The following is a 15,714-nucleotide window of genomic DNA, read 5'->3' as shown; positions in this document are numbered from 1 at the left end:
GGCCAACCCAGTTGGAACATCTGCCCACAAGTACACGTACGCAGCGCAAAATCCATCCTGTAAGTGATCTTCGGACGTGCTCCCGTTAACCAAGCGAAGGCGACTTGTTCATCACATCGACGCACAGTGTACTCGGTAGCAGCTTCACGTTCTTGTCGATAAACTGTATCGGCTCCCGGTGTGAGCAGGATCGACCTCTGGCCGTCAACCGGTACCAATTTCGATGCCACTTGGCTTTTCTTGTAAATGCCGTCCATGAGGAAGGCTAAGAACATGTATATGAGGTCAAATGGAGCCTCGTCGCTGCGCTGAATATCAGAGCCTGTTACTGCCTCCTCAGCACCCGTCGTAGCCCAGCCGTAAAGCTTAATGGACCGATTTGGATAATACGCCCAGTTCTTGGGATGTACAGAGCGCAGAAATGCTGCTGCCGCGGTATTGAATCCTTCGAGAACGCCAAAAACTCTCAAGAACGCCTCCTCGGTTTCCTGTCGCTGTAGCTCCCAAACTTTTTCTTCCAATGGCCCGAGAGCAGGAATATTCTTGTCACGTGCCATTTTCTCCAGCAGACTTCGAACACAGAACATGATCTTCGCATGATGTGCCTCCTCAGCTAAAGCACGGAGGAGACCGTGCTCACTATGCGAACAGAAGACGGGATTCCCGTCGAAACGAACACCACCACGCTTGGCCAACGCGATAAACCATTTCATATGCTCCAAGTCGCTCGCCGGCAACAATGCAAACGCCAATACTTGGTATTGTAAGCTACCATCGCGCGTAACAAGCAGCGCCATGCAGCCCTGATAACTTACGGTAGAGTAGTGCTGTACGTGAATACCACAAACTTGCTGCTGGTTTCCAAGTGCAGCCATGGACGCATTCGGCATGATGAAGGCACGAATAAAATGACCCTGAGAATCTTTTTCGTAGTTGGCAATCGAGCCAGGATTCTTCGTAACAAACGACTCCATCAAGCTCGGAATAAACTTGTAGCTCTCGGTAAGATCGTCTGTAGACGTATTAATCACCATTTTTTGTGCACGATAAGCCATACCGCGTGGAATTCGAATCCCCGAGTCCGAGTTCAGCAAGAAATTGTCGGTCAGCAGTGTGCCTGAAGTTTTAGAATGCGTGGTTACGGCCTGTCGAAAGAATCGCAGTTCTGCAAGCTGTCGTGCTGTGGGCTTTGCCACTCCTGTGCAGGTATCCGAGTGTTTCAAATTCATGGCAGATATCTTCCAGCTCTTGGATTTCCACCCTTTCGAAAGCCGCACAAACCAAAGACATTGTTCGTCCGAGCACACGTACTTTTTGTTGCTGCCGCCGTTATTTCGCTTGCAAAGCTTGGCGCGCTTGCGCTGCACCACCAAAGCGAAGTCGGCGATGGCCTTCGTGGCCTCCTTTCCAGTACTCCAGCGCATCTCGTGGGTCAATTGATATTTCGAGACATCGTCTACTAATAGTGATGACCCAGGTAGCGCACTACCGGTCAATCCTAGCGCATCTGTAATAGGATCGCCTCTTGTCGTTGGCGGTGTGGCCTCATTCCTCTTTCCAGTAAAGTTGCACGTCTCCAGGCACTCCTTCGAGTGTAATAAATCCATCGAGAGTACCGTATACCGCTCCGATTCATCAGTCGCTTCGTCCAGCATCACCATCCAGTCGCAGTTAGAATTGCGATTGTTTTGACACACTATCCGTCGAGCCATCACGGGTTTTCCACACCAAGTCATCGGCTCTGCCTTCTCCGCCATCACTCGACGTCCCATCTGAAGTGCCAGAGATCGGATAGCAGCCAGGGCCTCCTTCCAGCTGGAGAACACCGTTCCAATGTCCACAGGCGCATCCATAGCCGCAGCAGCTTCATCTACAGTAGTATCAGCCAGCGCTGCCGCTGCGCTAGCGTTGGCACTGGCCAGCAACTGATCCGTCGCCATGGACGAGGTGTTCGAACGTCTGCTCTCGCTGCATTTGGTCTTGTGGTGGACTGTATTCATACTGGAGATCTTCCACTTCTTTTCGCCCTTGACGAATGATAGACGCACGAACCACTTGCAGGCTGGCGCGTTCTCGCACTCCAGTAGAACAGCATCGGACGTGGAGGAGTCAACTATCGATTCGGTGGGGGTAGTTGAGTCGGCTTCAGAGAAACCGAGTGGTGTCTGTTTGTTGGATGGCTTTGGTTGCTGGACGCGAACGCGGCGCTTCTGTATCTGCTCCGCGAAGGTCTCAACCACGGCAATGGCGTCCGCGATGGTAGCGTAGCGTTCCAACTTACGCAGCTCAGAAGTTGGCATCTTTGTGGTGGTGGATGTGTAATTGGTCTTGTGTCTGAGTCGGAAATCTGAGTATCATCTGATGACAGACTCTATTCTGACTATTTTTTTTTTCCAACGACGTATGTGGGGTGTCCGTGCCTGCGCGTTCTGCTGCGAGACTCTTCGGACGAGGAATCACATCGTATACGAGGTAGGAGGCGGTGCGTTGCTACTGGAGTCGATTGCTTTTGAGTTGTGTGAAGTGAGAGTGCGGAAAGTTGACTTTTATCACTGCTGCAGGATGCCAAGGTCATTGCCATGTTGGACCATAACCCGCGCGCCAAGAAGCACATACTGGTGATCCCACACGAGCACATTCCGTCCGTGGATGACCTCACACCGACGCACTACGATCTGCGTATGTACAAATACAGCAAATCTATGTCAACACTACTGTTTGTCCATCTAACCGTTGCTATGACTTTGCAGTTGAGCACATGCTGCTGACAGGAAAAGAGATTCTCGCCAAAGACGGCTTCGTGGACAATGAGAGCTGCCGGTACATTAGCAAGAGCCCCGTTATTGCTCCTTTCGTTGCAATCCTTGTGCTCAATGCTAATGCTACAATTTTGTGTAGGTTTGGCTTCCATCGCTCGCCGTTTGCTTCAGTGCCGCATTTGCACATGCATTGTCTGGGATTGCCGTTCCTTCCGTCGTGGAATCGCTTGCGGTACATGGAATCGATGGTACCGTCGTACATTAGCGCCGAAAGCGCCCTCGCTGCTCTTCGTGCCAAGCGAGATGCGCTGGACTCCATCCGCTCCTCCGAAGAGTAAGCCGTACAACTAGAATATAACTAAGTAACATTAAGGCTCGCTGTCTACATTTGCACTTCGCCATCTATTCGTACGTGCCGGACTCGATGTACTTGAACTGCTGGGTCTGCGTACTTTGCGGCTTGGACTTGACCACGTACTTGTTCACTCGAATAGCTTTGAGCAGGCCATCCGACATCTCATTAAACGTCTCTTCCAGACTCTCGACCGCATCGTTATGCGCCATCACAAGCTTCTGCAACGCTTCTGTGTTCTTCCCACGCGGCTTGTCGGCCATGAGCTGCCGCTCTTCCTCCTCCATCTCCGGGTCCTCGCGAGTGCGCAGCAGCAATGGAATATCAGCTGGGTTGGGCGTCGACATCCTCGGCACACATGCAAAGTGCTGCACCAGGTCGGGAATTTCCTCATTCATGTTCTCCAGCTGCTTGGAGATCACCATGTACTGGCTCAGTAGTTCCGGCCTGGTACCAATAAAAGGATACAACGCATCAGCAGTGGGTAATAGCATTGGGGCTGTAGGAAGATGGTACTACGTTCTTACCAGGTGCTGGCCGGGTTCCAGGCCAAGTTGTGCTCTAGGCGCGCGACCGTGTGGCGCAGGTGGTCGGCCCGCGCTCGGATGCTGCTTAGCGCGCGGTCAACATCTCCTCCTGACTGCATAGTTCGTAGTGAAACCGAAAATAAGGTGGACCCAAATTGAATTTAGAAAATCCTAGATCATGCAATTTAGATAAACACTATTTTTTTTAGATTTTTTGGGCTATCCATGTATTTTTAGTAAATAGATTTGGTGTTTGCCACATAAATAGAGCAACATTAGTAATTTGTTTGCAGCTTAAGGAGGAGAGTTTTGCTTTCTTGAGGATCGGTTATTTTTGATGGACCACTACACTTAGAGTTTATATGGTGACCAAATATGAGTGAGCTCATTTCCGAAAAACTAGAATCAATTATTTCCGATCTATTCACTTGGAATTTGAAATTATCAAGAAAGTATTTTCCATCACAAGAAAGTATTTTCCATCGTAAGAAAGTGTTTTCCGATTGAATAAAGTGGTTTATTGCTGAAAAAAGCGCTCATAGCACCATTCTAAAAAAGAAAAGATCAAAGTGGGCCATAAGCTATGAGCACATTATCGATTCAAAGTACTTTTTTGCTTCTACTTAAGATTTTTTATTCAAATTTTACAGTAATGTACTGAAATTAGACATTTTTCCTAACTCAGTACTTTTTTACGTTATTACATGATATTGCATTCAGACAGAATCTTGACTTAGAAGTTTGGACACCAAAAAAAGTACTTTGTATACAAAAAGTGCGCATTGGTTTCGGCCCAGTTTTGATCTTTTTTTTATTATGGATGAATTATAGTGATCTTTCCGACAGAACGTTCTACAGGTTTTCTCCGTTGCTACTCAATTGTGAATATTAGCCTATCATATCTCGTCTCTCTTGAGTTTCAGCCAATGATTTTGTTTAGGGCTAGGTGTACAGCTTCCGACGCTTTCCGACATATATTTGTCGGAAGCTCAGCCAAAATATGTATATCTCGATACAAACATGAAGTCAAAAAATGTTCTGAACATATTCAAACGGTTCTTACAACTAGGCTTAATCCTAGAGTAGGACAGGTGAAAAGGACGTTGGTAAACAGCCATTCGTTGACCACTTTTCAAAAACAAAAAAGACACGCACATGAACCTCTCAGCTTTTGTACCAACAAACACGCAATAGATGCTTCAAAACACACACGCACATACACATACACATACACATACACACAGCTTCACCCACTCAAGGCTTCGTGTCACCACACGTCAACATGGCGCTGCCGCTTCACTTGGGACCTGCCACACACACACTGCTAGCACACCCAGCAAAGCAATCACAAAAAATACCTCAGGTGGGAATCGGACCCAACGACCATCCCTTTCGGGGGCTCTACCACTGAGCTACTGAGGTGGAGGTGAGTACAACTCAAGACAGGGATACTCTTTGGAGGCCCGAGGGAGAATTAACCCGCCACAGTTCTTCGTGGCGGGCGACAACCCTGCTGGCCGCACCGGGTTCGGCACGGCCCCCTCAATTCACCCTCCTGGGTGGTCACTCGGGCACTGACACGCGTTGACTCGTTTCGGCTCCTCGACTTGACGTGAAAGCCAATCATTCTTATAACGAAATTACCTTTTTACGTCTTTTTACGCAATTACAACAAAATTGTATGACCATACTTTCTTCTGTTAATATACTTGCTTTTGTATTGCATACAAATCCACACACAGCGTCGGAAACGTCGGAAGTCGGATAAATTTTGGTGTGGTGGCTATGAGCAGTCATAGCAAGAACTTTTTTCAGAAAAAGTGCTTTATAACGTTTTCAAAACTTTTTTTTGAAAAGAACCGTTTTAAATACCGGTAGGTGTTTTGAAGGGCCGGTAGTAAAAGAAAGTACTTTGTTTAGAAAAAGTGTGCATTGGCTTTTTCCCTTCGCAAGTTGCAGGTATAGTATAAGTTTTATAAGTAGTAACTTCCTCTAGAGGAATGGCGGACGACAACCGCGCACTCAAGCGGCAGAAGCTTGCGACGAGTACAGGCGCTAATACAGCTCCGTCTGAGCTGGGCTTTTACTTAAATCGACTGAAGACTGCCCCATCCGCTCACAACCGTGCGTAAACCTCTCCAGCCTATGTCCTCTCCAAATATTCACTATTTATCTGCCATTCCCAGTGCACGCAAAGAGTCTGAGCGATCTGTTGGAAGGAGAATTCTCCCGATGCCTGCTAACCAACTACATGTACGATCTCCCATGGCTGTTCGCCGAATGCCCTCGACTGACTGAAGTGCCGGTATTACTGGTGCACGGAGAGAGAGACCGACAGGGGTATGATGTTGCCTATATACCGTTAAAGTGTCAGTTGATGAAGTTAATGAACGTATTATTGATACTTTGCCGCTACAGAATGACGAAGGAATGCCGAGAATACTCTAATGTGACGCCTGTTGTCCCGCCGCTGCCTATTCCGTACGGAACCCACCATACTAAGATGTTGGTGGCGCTGTATTCGGAAAAGGTGCGAGTGGCGATCTTCACGGCCAATTTCTTGTCCAACGACTGGAATTCCAAGACACAAGGACTGTGGTACCAGGACTTTGGGCTAAAGGTTCTTGCTGACAGTGAGGACGAAGAGGAAGAGACTGTCTCTGGCAGTTCTAGTGACTTTGAGGTCGATCTGGTCCATTATCTGTCGTCCCTGGGAGCTCCAGTCAAGCTGTTTTGCGCAGAACTCAAACGGTTTGACTTTTCAACTGCAAGGGTTGCTTTGGTTCCGTCGGTCCCTGGTGTCCACAAAGGAAAAGGTGAAGAGGAGGCATTGAGCAGTATTATCATTCGTCTACTTATGCTTACATTTGAGAATTTGTATCTATTGAATAGATATGGAGAAATACGGGCATCTCCGCGTACGCAAGCAAGTTGCTCGTCCTCTACTCTGAAGAATTAGATCAGAGCTATAGCATTTTATTAACGTACACTCTGTGTTGCATGAACAGGCTACTGAAAATGTACAAAATCCCTCCGACAGACAACCCGTTGATTTGCCAGGTATGTGACTATATTGATGTCTTCCAGATTGCAACCATCAAAACTCACACTGTCTTGCGTTGTCTACATAGTTCTCTAGCTTAGGGTCGCTTGACGAGAAGTGGCTCTTCGGAGAGTTTGCAGAGAGCTTCTTGCCTGGGAAGAAGATTATATCCTCCACATCCATGCCAATCCAAGCATTGCACATAATTTGGCCCTCGGTTGAGGATGTAGTACGTTTATCTTCTGCATATTCAGAATAAATCCTCTGTTATTAACTCGATTTTGTTGGTAATAACAGAGAAACTCTCTTGAGGGATGGAACTCTGGGCGTTCGATTCCTTGCCCATTGAAGAATATGAAGCCGTTCTTGCACAAGTATCTTCGAAAGTGGAAGCCCCCGTCGGAGCTTCACCGCCAAAACGCCATGCCGCACATCAAGTCGTATGCTCGCTTTAATCCGAGCGATGATGGAGCAGGAGAGCTGGCCTGGGCCATTGTCACCAGCTCAAACTTGAGCAAAGCTGCGTGGGGTACGCTCCAGAAGAACAAGACTCAGCTAATGATCAGGTCGTACGAGCTCGGTGTCATGTTCCTGCCTCCATTGTTGGGACGTCAAAGAAATGGAACTCCATCACGTCTTGTGACAATTGCGAGTAAAGCGGCTGAACATTCCGACGTTGCAGGGTCCGACACTCAGCCAACTGAGCTCCTACCGCTGCCGTACAGCTTCCCATTGACTACCTACAACCCAAAAAACGACGAACCATGGGTATGGGACCTCGTTCGAGAAAGCCCCGATATCTTCGGGAACGCCTACATCCCACACTAGCACAAAATCCCAATAAGATGAAGGTGAGCGGGTCTCATTTTGTTAGTTGATCCATGTCTTCCAGGACTAAACTAGAATTAGCCCGGAGAGTCGCATGTAGCGGCGTTTGGTCAATGAAACGGACTTTCCTGTGGAGCAAGATCTGAAGTTAAAGTGGCCAAGATGAAGGCGACTACGTGTGTGAGGTAAGTGCTACCTAAATGGACGGGATTCCGCTGTGTTGGCAGTGAATACTGGAGTGGAATGGGTCGATCTTAGTGTCACGTGTGGTCTTGTTCTAGGGTGGTTCTACCGACGGATGAGCTTGTTCGAATGGAGTGTACAGCGACTATGACGGTAGCGGATCTAGTGAAGACGCTGGAAAAACGCGCCAGCTTCCAGAAAACTAATGGAATCGATCGAAATGGGGAAAGTGGCTACGATTCGTATGGTAACAACAATTGTGACAATGATCCAGCCACTGAGACGACTTTAGGCTGTCGCTCGAAAGGATTCAGCCGAGGAACGCTGACTCTTGTTCGCGTGGAATCAGGTAAATATGGCCGCTGAGTGAACTGTCTGTAAGTTCAAATACTAAGAGGTGTATCTGCTTCTTTATCGTACAGAGTTGAAAGCCCAGGCGCTTGTAGTCGACCAAGTCGAAGAGCTAGACATTCTGGAGTTTCAGATTGCTAGTATTGACACTCCCGAGTGGATTGCTGAGCTAAGCTTTCGGCAATCCCGTAGGATATCACCGATCATCAACTCGTCCCCTCACAACATAGTGGGGGCAGTTCGACCAGCCTCGACGACTTTGATTCCGTTGTGTCAGATGAAGCAAGTCCGAGCCGTTCGAGATGAGGAAAGAACGAACCAAGACTGTGCGGAAACCACAGGATTTAAACACCACCCAGTGGTGAAATGTAAGGACTTAATCCAGCATTCCAACGTGATACGATCGCGTTTACGAAGGCATCGTGCACGAAGACGTTTAACCTCGCGGATTGGAGGAAAACGCTTGCTGTTTACCCAATTTCAAAAGCTTAGAAGTGATGCCAAAGAGCGCAAGTACACTGGTAAGTACACGGAACGTGTCCTCCTGGGAGCTGGAATGCAATTGATCAATCTCATCCATCTTGTCCACATGGACGTACGAGGACTGGTGTTTCTTCTTCGTGATGCAATACTGGGTGGCCATACCTTGAGCATGTGCGAGATATTATCATTGGTGAGGACGATGGTGACTACATTGACGTACATAAATTTTGGTTCAAGTGCAGCCACTTCCCTGTCAGAAGATGATAACGAGAGCTTGGTTCGAAGGTTATCATGGGATATTGCTGGCAAGGATGGAGGAGTCACTGTTATTCAAGAAGGCTGGGTCGTCAGTGCAGAGTGGGGGGCATTTTGGAGATCGCAGCGTAAGGAATATGCTTGTCTGTGTGACAACCACGTGCTCTACTTTTTCTCGAGTCGAACGCATTGTGCGGACTTCGTGTTTGAGTTGGGACGTGACCGCGACGGCAGCATATCGGACACAAGCAAACGTCTACTGAAAGTCAACAGTCCACTGAGTCAGATTGATCTATCCGAGACCGACTGGAGTGTGAGGAAAAGCATCCAAGAAGAGGACTCAACAAAGCTGCATCGCAATGCCTTTGCGTTTTTCGATGCAAATGGCAGGATGCGACTCGTTTTAGACGTAAGTTCTGGAGCTGAAGCTACGCTGTGGGTAAGGTTGATATCTGCTGAAATGAGCCAGAGCAAGTTATTCGCACGAATGCGCGAACTAAATAATGAACCTGCGAAATCAGAGTCTGAAGATCTCAAGATCGCTGCGAATCCATTGGCCACATGGACGGAGATATTGACGCAATGCTCTACGAGTATTGATAACCAGCAGTCATTGATAATTCCGCTGTATTCGCTGTATTCGCAGATTGACCGACGCAGCGGAACAGCGCGAGCTGAACGCTACAAGTCGTGGACACTCGGTCAAGCCTTGAAAGATCTGCAGCGGGATTGCGTGAAAATAAACGGTCTTGTCCTCGCAGGGGCTTCGCTGGAAGCTAATATCCTCGCGTTGACACTTGAAATTTTGAAATGCACAGAAGAGAGACGAGAAACTTCGATGAAAGCACGAGACACTGCAACGTCGCTGTCAGTGAACGTGAAAGAGATGACTGCGCTACGTTTTGCACGTCAAGTGATAATCTACAGCTCACGTACTCACGGTGGTGGGGATATCCTCGACGCTCTGCATCTTTTGTTTGGCAATGAGAAGTATTGCATCTGTCCAGACGCACATTCAATGGAGCCGATTGAGATCAATGTTTCAAAGGAAGAAGTGCCTCTCAGTGCACAGATTTCAATGAAGATGACCTACCGCGTGATTCCTACGGATTCAATTGGCCCGATGGAAGAACAAGGCGATAGTGTTCTTCAATATGGAGAGGCTGAACGACAACTAACGGAGTTCAAGATTGTAGGAACATACTCGCAAAGAGTGAGTTGCCACTTTATTGAGGGGAACGACATTGAAGGGAGCGTTCAATTACAAGCTGCAGGTTGAATGATTCGTGCTAACGTCTTAAAGAGTACGCTGAAATCCTCTTGGATCTTCCTAACGGGACAAGCCACCACGCATTCGACGGTTGTGCAGAAACAGCGGTGGGTTTCACTACTTCAGACTCAGCGGCATTGGAGGTCTCGGTCGGAGTACGAGTATTTGTTATACTGCTTGGTTCTGCCACGTTGTCGACCGGTGTTGAAATGATACCGACTTGAGCAGCACGCGGTGAGCTCACAGCATTATCTGAGGCGCTTTCAAGTGTGCGTAGCTGGACTGGTCTCAGAAATCGATCGGCGGCGTTTACAACACGCAGAGCTTCGATGATCTCGGCTTTAGACAAGTTGAGTTCATCTTCGTCTGGATCATTGCAGGAGCTAAAGACATAACGGTTCCAGTTCAACAACTTGACCGACCATTTCTTGACCAGATCTTTGTTGGGGGCGAAGAACACAACGTGATAGCTGCCACTTAATGGTTGTGATGACAACGAGAGAGCGACTTGTGGCTTGTATAATCTAGCCGGTTCGACGCGCTTGGTGTTTCTATCGTCATCGTCATCGCTGTCTGAACTCGAGCTCGAAGTATCTTCTACGACTTGTTGCGTTGGTGGCAGCTTGACAGCTCGTGCTTTTATCTCGAAGATATTGAGCGAGTACATGGCGTTAACCTCGATGCGATGGCTGGTCAGCTGGAACGATTCCACGAGCTCATCGAGATCGCACGGTGACTGGTAGCCGCGTAGGTAGCCGTCTTCGACGATGTAGTAGAGCATACGCGAGTAAACCGGGCCGGATATCTGTCTCCAAGCAGGACGTGGGTCTGGAAAGCATGCTTCTACTGGCACACGAATCAAGTAACCCTCCATTCTGAACCTCGGAAAGTGATCTTGATAGCAGAAAATTAATAGTCGAGTGTACGAATAGTTTTCAATGGGGTCGTCTTTTTGAAGACGGTCGATAAGATCGCTGGTATACCTCGAATTACTAAACCAGGTGGCCGATTGGAGGTAAGTCGAATAATGAACGAGGCATGAACGGCACCATTCGTCAGATGTTTCAAATTGAAACTTTCACTTGCCACGTCCTCTGGCTAATTCTACCTCGAACGTTTCGCGATTGACGGATATCACGGTCGCGCACTAACGACAGCTACAACGATCGTTTACTTGTGTTACACAAGCCGGATATCTATTTTACAAATAAATAGTGTAAGGGGATACATTTTTTATGATAGGGGACACTATCATAAAAAATGTATGTTGCAGGAATGAGACTACTCTGTATCGCAGTTGTGTGATCATCTGAAGTATTTGATGTTAATCGAATCTCCAAAAGTGCGAAATGCTTCGAGTGGCACAGCTCCCGTTACAGGTTTCAGTTTCTGCTTCTGCACTCTACAAAACTCTACATGTACGAACACAAGCACCTGTCTGCTCAGCTTGAAAGAAGTTATGAAATGGGTCGCGTTCAGTGCAACGACTCGACTCTTTAGTCTCATTTCATCGTTCAGTCTCCGTTGAGCGCGTTACGTCAATGAGACTGAAATTGTGGCGCAAGGTGTTTTTTCTGATATTTCGCGTTCACAACAAAATAATCTCCGCGTTTCCAGTTATTTTGCATCCTTGTCCTCTGAATCGTCCTCCTTATCACTAGGATTATCAATACTCAATCGTCGAGCCAACTCGGCGTCGGAAAGAATGCTGGAGGCAGTGCTCTTTATCGAAGCAAGACTCGGCGATTCTGCTGTTGCTGCAGCAAGAAACGCGTCGCCCTCACTATGACGCCGTTGCTTTCCCGAGTCCGAAGTCTCCAAAGGCGCTGGTTTGCTCTCTGGACTCGCTTTACAGGCTGGCGTAGCGTCCGGCTCTTCCTCTTCTGACGTTGACACTGTCACAGCCGGTTGCCTGTCCTCGGCTGCCTGCTTGCTGGATCTCCTATATCGAGCGTAAAGCTTCAGCACGAGATCCACCATTTCCTTCTTCTCTATACACGTTATATCACTGTATCCGGCGCGGTCGATACATTGCTTCAGCTCCTTAATAGACATTTTGTGGACCGCCTCAATCGAAACACCCGGCTCCAGCGGATTCTTGTACACGCGCGATGGCTTCTTGCGCTTAGGAGACACCTTTTTATCGGATTTCCCAGACTGCATTTGCTGTCGCTGAGCTGGTGACAGATCAAACGTCGACAGATCGTCCGGAAGCGGCATCAAACCCACCATAACTCGCAAAAACTGGAGCGCCTGGATGAAAAAGTTAAAGGGTCTTGGACTATTGTGTCCACCTGGGAACTTGAACAATTGGTTCGGACCATTGTGAAGTTTATAGAGCGCCTCCACATGGTGTGGCCCCACCAATTCATCCTGTAACCCCACCACGAAAAACGCTGGTACGGAGCACTTGTGGACTTTGGCAATAGGCTTCAACTTGAACATGTCAAACTTGGCTCGCTTCTTGATATCCCGTCGAATAAGACGCATCACCAACTTCACTGCGATCTTCGGTACGCCCAGTTTCCCGTCCTCTACCAGCTCCGTGGCGAGTCTTGGCAGACTCGAGAACGGAGAGTCCAGTACCATGGCGTTTATGGCTGAGTCTGACTCTGCGTACATGAGCGCCGCCACTGCGCCCATACTGCGTCCCCAAAGGCACAAACTCGAGGCTTCTCCTGTTTTCCGTACGTATTTCACCGCCGTCGCAATGTCCGTACGCTCATGGTAGCCCAGTGACACATACTTGCCATCGGACAGTCCGGAGCCGGAAAAATCCAGTGCAAACACTGTAAATCCTGCGGGTAATGCGTACATGACGATCTCCAATGCTCCAAGACGGCAGGAACTGTTGCCGTGAAGCACTACGATGCACGGACGCTTGTCCTGCTCCTGTAGCTCTCCGTTTTTGGGCTTGCGCGGCTTCCACCAGCTGCATTCGAGTGTATAACCCGCTGGGTTCTTGAGCTTGATGTCCACGCGCTGCACCGACACGTCTCCGATCTGTGCGCGCTTCGGACCGAGATCGGAGGGGGTGTACTGCGCCCTAAGAGGGCGAATCACGGTGCTCACAAGCCCTTCGTATCCCTCCTTGACCATGGCCCACATGCCGCGACGATCGCCCGCAGTTGCTGGAGCAAAGAGAAGAGATACAGGGCTACATCGTCAGCTATACACGAGTGGGAATACGGGTATCACACGAGCAGGAAGAGCAGACGTACCAGAGTCGTCCATGGTGACGTTCCGTTAGTGACGGTGGGTGCTGTATCAGCCTGATACTATCAGGTGGTAAGGTGATCGGTTTTGAAGGGGAGCTGTTCCGTATGTTCTCTTTACCTATATTTTTCTTCTTTTTTTTGCAAATTTTCTATTTGTGATTTTTTTTTCTAGCTCGCGGAAGTTGCCTCCTGTGATACATGCAACAACGACAGACAATTGCCGCTCACAATGTCTTTGGTGCAGCCTTGATAGCAGTCTGAGCGGCCTTCTTGAGCGGCTTGGCGAAGTTGAGTGTGTGCTGTGACCAGAGTGTGGCCGTCATGAGCGCGATGGCGCCGCATTGATGCGCGATGCCGAGCGGGATTGGCACGCAGTTGATCAGCGTTGTGATTCCCAGCAGCACCTGGCCACTGGCAGCTCCCAGAGCCATGTTCAGTGCGTTACGCGACTGCTGCGGCAGCTGGTTCCAGATATGCTTGCGACGTGCCATGGCGTACACACCAGTGAAACCCGTGAGCGTGCTGAGAGCTAGAACACGGTGGTCCAGCTGCACGAGTGGCACGTTCTCGAAGAAATTCTTGTACTTTGGCTCAATCACGAACAAGTCGTCCGGGATCCACTGGTTGTCCATCTTCGGGAACGTATTGTAAGCCATACCAGCGTCAATACCGGCCACGAATGCACCCGAGAGGATCGTGTAGCCGAGAGCAGTGGAGACGTGGCCCAGAATCTTACGGATACGAGTCACCTGCTTCAGTACGTCCGGCGAGATCATCTCACGTGTCATCGCCGCGCGCGACGGAGGCGCAACCAGGTTGAAACCCGTCCACAGAAGAACACCCAGCGTCGTGAAGGCAAATCCAAGCTGTCAGCAGCAGCAAACAGTCGTCAATTCATCGGAAATTGCTATCGCCGCTATCAATTTACTGTACTTACGTGCGTAGCAAGACGGTAGGGACTGACACGAACTTCGTTGCGCTTCTTCAATTGCTCGTGGCCGTGTTCTTCCAGACCACTGCGCACCATCCACCAGCCGACACCTCCCTGGGCTGCACCCAGACTGAACAATACGGCAAAGCGCGTGTACAGCTCCCGAGGTAGACGCTTGCGCAGCATGAAATAAACCAACGGCGCTGTGTACACCAGACCAACCGTGCGGCCAAGCATACGGTGTCCATATTCCCACCAGAAAATGCCCTTAAAGTCCTCCACCGTCTACTCCACATCAAACAAAACGCAGGGTTAACAACCATTTTAAATACCAATGCACCACGGTGTCAGCGAATCCGTACCATGTTCTTGCGCTGCTGGAATTCCGGAAACTGCTTGTAGATATCGAACTGCGCTTCCCACTCCTCTGGAGTCATGGGCGGCAGACTTCCCTGTGGCTTCCACTGCACCATTGACAGACCCGATCGAGTAAGGCGAGTAGCACCACCGACGGCGATCATACCGCCGACCATGGCCGCCGTGCCGAAGATCCAGTATGCGATCGGGCGGTTGGCCGCTACGTTCTCAAGTGTGGCTGTAGAGGCCGCGAACTTCTGTATAATTGCACACCAAGCAGTGTCACCAATAGTCAACACACTGCACTACAAAGTGCATCTGCACAGCAACCAATGTCATTGCAATTTTTCGTACCCGAGCTTTAGTAGAGTAGACCAGGGGCAGCTTGGTCGTCTTGGTCGCCTGAAGGCCGAGACGTGACCATAGCGACGTGGTCTTGGAAGGAGCCGCCATCACTGGCTTCACCATTGTCTGGTAGCGGCTACCGGCCAAGCCAAAGCCTCTCTGCAAGTCAAAGTCAGTCGCAAGGTCAGTATTCGGGTGGTGCGACGATGCAGAGCAACACTCTCGAGCTTTTGGAATGCCAAAAACGAGCAGAGCAACATACAGTGGCGGCAAAGCTGTGAGTAGCGCCGAATTGGACGCTGCGTCGAGCTGTGTTTGCCAGCATCGTCTTCTGGGCTCACTCAAGCGCGCTCGGGAACTTGGTCGCGTTTCTTAATCTGACAAGGGTGATTTTCAACCAGAAAGTGACCGGTGTCAAAGTCATGCAGCTCGCGCGTACCCAGGGTACACAATGTGAAGTCCAGAGTGCGCGTGTACCCCCAGAACGTACCCCATAACGAAAGCAAGTTATATTGTTTGACTTGTTTTTAGTAAGTGCGAACTTGAAGTGACATGGTCAAAATGTTGCTCTCGCTCATCCATAGGCTTTCAGAAGCACCGACAATTCCACTGAGCGTAGAGCGGTAATCGATACTTTGTTACTAAGTCTCTACTGTGTTACGCACAATTCGCGGGCACTAACATTCTTAAGGCCTTGCCTTTGTCTGACAGATTCGCCTCGTATTCTTTTGTCATGCGCTGCTGGACGCAGATTGCTTGTTTGGACCGATACTATTGTTACAACAACAATATTTAATGCAAGGCACTTCTAC

The 15,714-nt window shown here is 49.2% G+C and overlaps 7 protein-coding genes across 11 annotated transcripts; 3 read left to right on the top strand and 4 right to left on the bottom strand.

The window, feature by feature from the left end:
- Window positions 1–2,347: 2,347 nt before the first annotated feature.
- PPTG_08087 lies at window positions 2,348–3,219 on the top strand. Of its 2 annotated transcripts, XM_008902998.1 has the most exons (4): window positions 2,348–2,472; window positions 2,562–2,679; window positions 2,751–2,820; window positions 2,899–3,219. In XM_008902998.1, exons 1-4 carry the CDS (start codon window positions 2,362–2,364, stop codon window positions 3,095–3,097), a joined length of 498 nt encoding a protein of 165 aa, XP_008901246.1. In that variant the 5' UTR covers window positions 2,348–2,361; the 3' UTR covers window positions 3,098–3,219. The 2 variants fall into 2 exon arrangements, with proteins under 2 accessions (XP_008901246.1, XP_008901245.1); XM_008902997.1 differs by having other exon boundaries at window positions 2,751–3,219.
- PPTG_08086 (hypothetical protein) lies at window positions 3,162–3,757 on the bottom strand (the record flags this gene model as incomplete). Its single annotated transcript, XM_008902996.1, has 2 exons — window positions 3,162–3,558; window positions 3,639–3,757. The coding sequence occupies 2 exons, from the start codon at window positions 3,755–3,757 to the stop codon at window positions 3,162–3,164; spliced, it is 516 nt and encodes a 171-aa protein (XP_008901244.1).
- Window positions 3,758–5,638: 1,881 nt separating this feature from the next.
- PPTG_08085 (hypothetical protein) lies at window positions 5,639–7,509 on the top strand (the record flags this gene model as incomplete). Its single annotated transcript, XM_008902995.1, has 7 exons — window positions 5,639–5,762; window positions 5,825–5,978; window positions 6,057–6,454; window positions 6,531–6,556; window positions 6,603–6,698; window positions 6,770–6,910; window positions 6,979–7,509. 7 exons carry the CDS (start codon window positions 5,639–5,641, stop codon window positions 7,507–7,509), a joined length of 1,470 nt encoding a protein of 489 aa, XP_008901243.1.
- Window positions 7,510–7,671: 162 nt separating this feature from the next.
- On the top strand, window positions 7,672–10,060 carry PPTG_08084 (hypothetical protein; the record flags this gene model as incomplete). Its single annotated transcript, XM_008902994.1, has 3 exons — window positions 7,672–7,694; window positions 7,791–8,041; window positions 8,115–10,060. 3 exons carry the CDS (start codon window positions 7,672–7,674, stop codon window positions 10,058–10,060), a joined length of 2,220 nt encoding a protein of 739 aa, XP_008901242.1.
- Window positions 9,967–10,947, bottom strand: PPTG_08083 (hypothetical protein). Its single transcript, XM_008902993.1, has one exon. It carries the CDS (start codon window positions 10,923–10,925, stop codon window positions 10,071–10,073), a length of 855 nt encoding a protein of 284 aa, XP_008901241.1. The 5' UTR covers window positions 10,926–10,947; the 3' UTR covers window positions 9,967–10,070.
- Window positions 10,948–11,237: 290 nt separating this feature from the next.
- PPTG_08082 (hypothetical protein) lies at window positions 11,238–13,376 on the bottom strand. Its single transcript, XM_008902992.1, has 2 exons — window positions 13,273–13,376; window positions 11,238–13,182 (listed from the first exon to the last, which is right to left on the bottom strand). The coding sequence occupies exons 1-2, from the start codon at window positions 13,283–13,285 to the stop codon at window positions 11,669–11,671; spliced, it is 1,527 nt and encodes a 508-aa protein (XP_008901240.1). The 5' UTR covers window positions 13,286–13,376; the 3' UTR covers window positions 11,238–11,668.
- PPTG_08081 (hypothetical protein) lies at window positions 13,334–15,300 on the bottom strand. Of its 4 annotated transcripts, XM_008902988.1 has the most exons (5): window positions 15,165–15,300; window positions 14,912–15,061; window positions 14,563–14,814; window positions 14,207–14,485; window positions 13,334–14,135 (listed from the first exon to the last, which is right to left on the bottom strand). In XM_008902988.1, the coding sequence occupies exons 1-5, from the start codon at window positions 15,225–15,227 to the stop codon at window positions 13,494–13,496; spliced, it is 1,386 nt and encodes a 461-aa protein (XP_008901236.1). In that variant the 5' UTR covers window positions 15,228–15,300; the 3' UTR covers window positions 13,334–13,493. The 4 variants fall into 4 exon arrangements, with proteins under 4 accessions (XP_008901236.1, XP_008901237.1, XP_008901239.1 ...); XM_008902989.1 differs by having other exon boundaries at window positions 14,912–15,300; XM_008902991.1 differs by having other exon boundaries at window positions 14,563–15,061.
- Between the last annotated feature and the right edge of the window lie 414 nt (window positions 15,301–15,714).

This window comes from Phytophthora parasitica, assembly GCF_000247585.1.
Source record: "Phytophthora parasitica INRA-310 unplaced genomic scaffold supercont2.15, whole genome shotgun sequence".
Lineage (NCBI taxonomy): Eukaryota > Oomycota > Peronosporomycetes > Peronosporales > Peronosporaceae > Phytophthora > Phytophthora nicotianae.
Note: the sequence above shows the minus strand (reverse complement) of the source record. Positions and strands in the feature narration are given on the sequence as shown.

What these genes read in the sequence shown, in the direction of transcription:
- PPTG_08087 (XM_008902997.1), top strand. Translation starts at nt 2,362, where the DNA reads ATGACAGACTCTATTCTGACTATTTTTTTTTTCCAACGACGTATGTGG. An exon ending in GGAATCACATCGTATACGAG is followed by an intron (nt 2,473 to 2,561) that starts GTAGGAGGCGGT and finishes TCACTGCTGCAG; the next exon opens with GATGCCAAGGTCATTGCCAT. An exon ending in ACCGACGCACTACGATCTGC is followed by an intron (nt 2,680 to 2,750) that starts GTATGTACAAAT and finishes ATGACTTTGCAG; the next exon opens with TTGAGCACATGCTGCTGACA.
- PPTG_08083 (XM_008902993.1), bottom strand. Translation starts at nt 10,925, where the DNA reads ATGGAGGGTTACTTGATTCGTGTGCCAGTAGAAGCATGCTTTCCAGAC.
- PPTG_08081 (XM_008902988.1), bottom strand. Translation starts at nt 15,227, where the DNA reads ATGCTGGCAAACACAGCTCGACGCAGCGTCCAATTCGGCGCTACTCAC. An exon ending in CTCACAGCTTTGCCGCCACT is followed by an intron (nt 15,062 to 15,164) that starts GTATGTTGCTCT and finishes TTTGACTTGCAG; the next exon opens with AGAGGCTTTGGCTTGGCCGG. An exon ending in TCCAGCAGCGCAAGAACATG is followed by an intron (nt 14,486 to 14,562) that starts GTACGGATTCGC and finishes GATGTGGAGTAG; the next exon opens with ACGGTGGAGGACTTTAAGGG.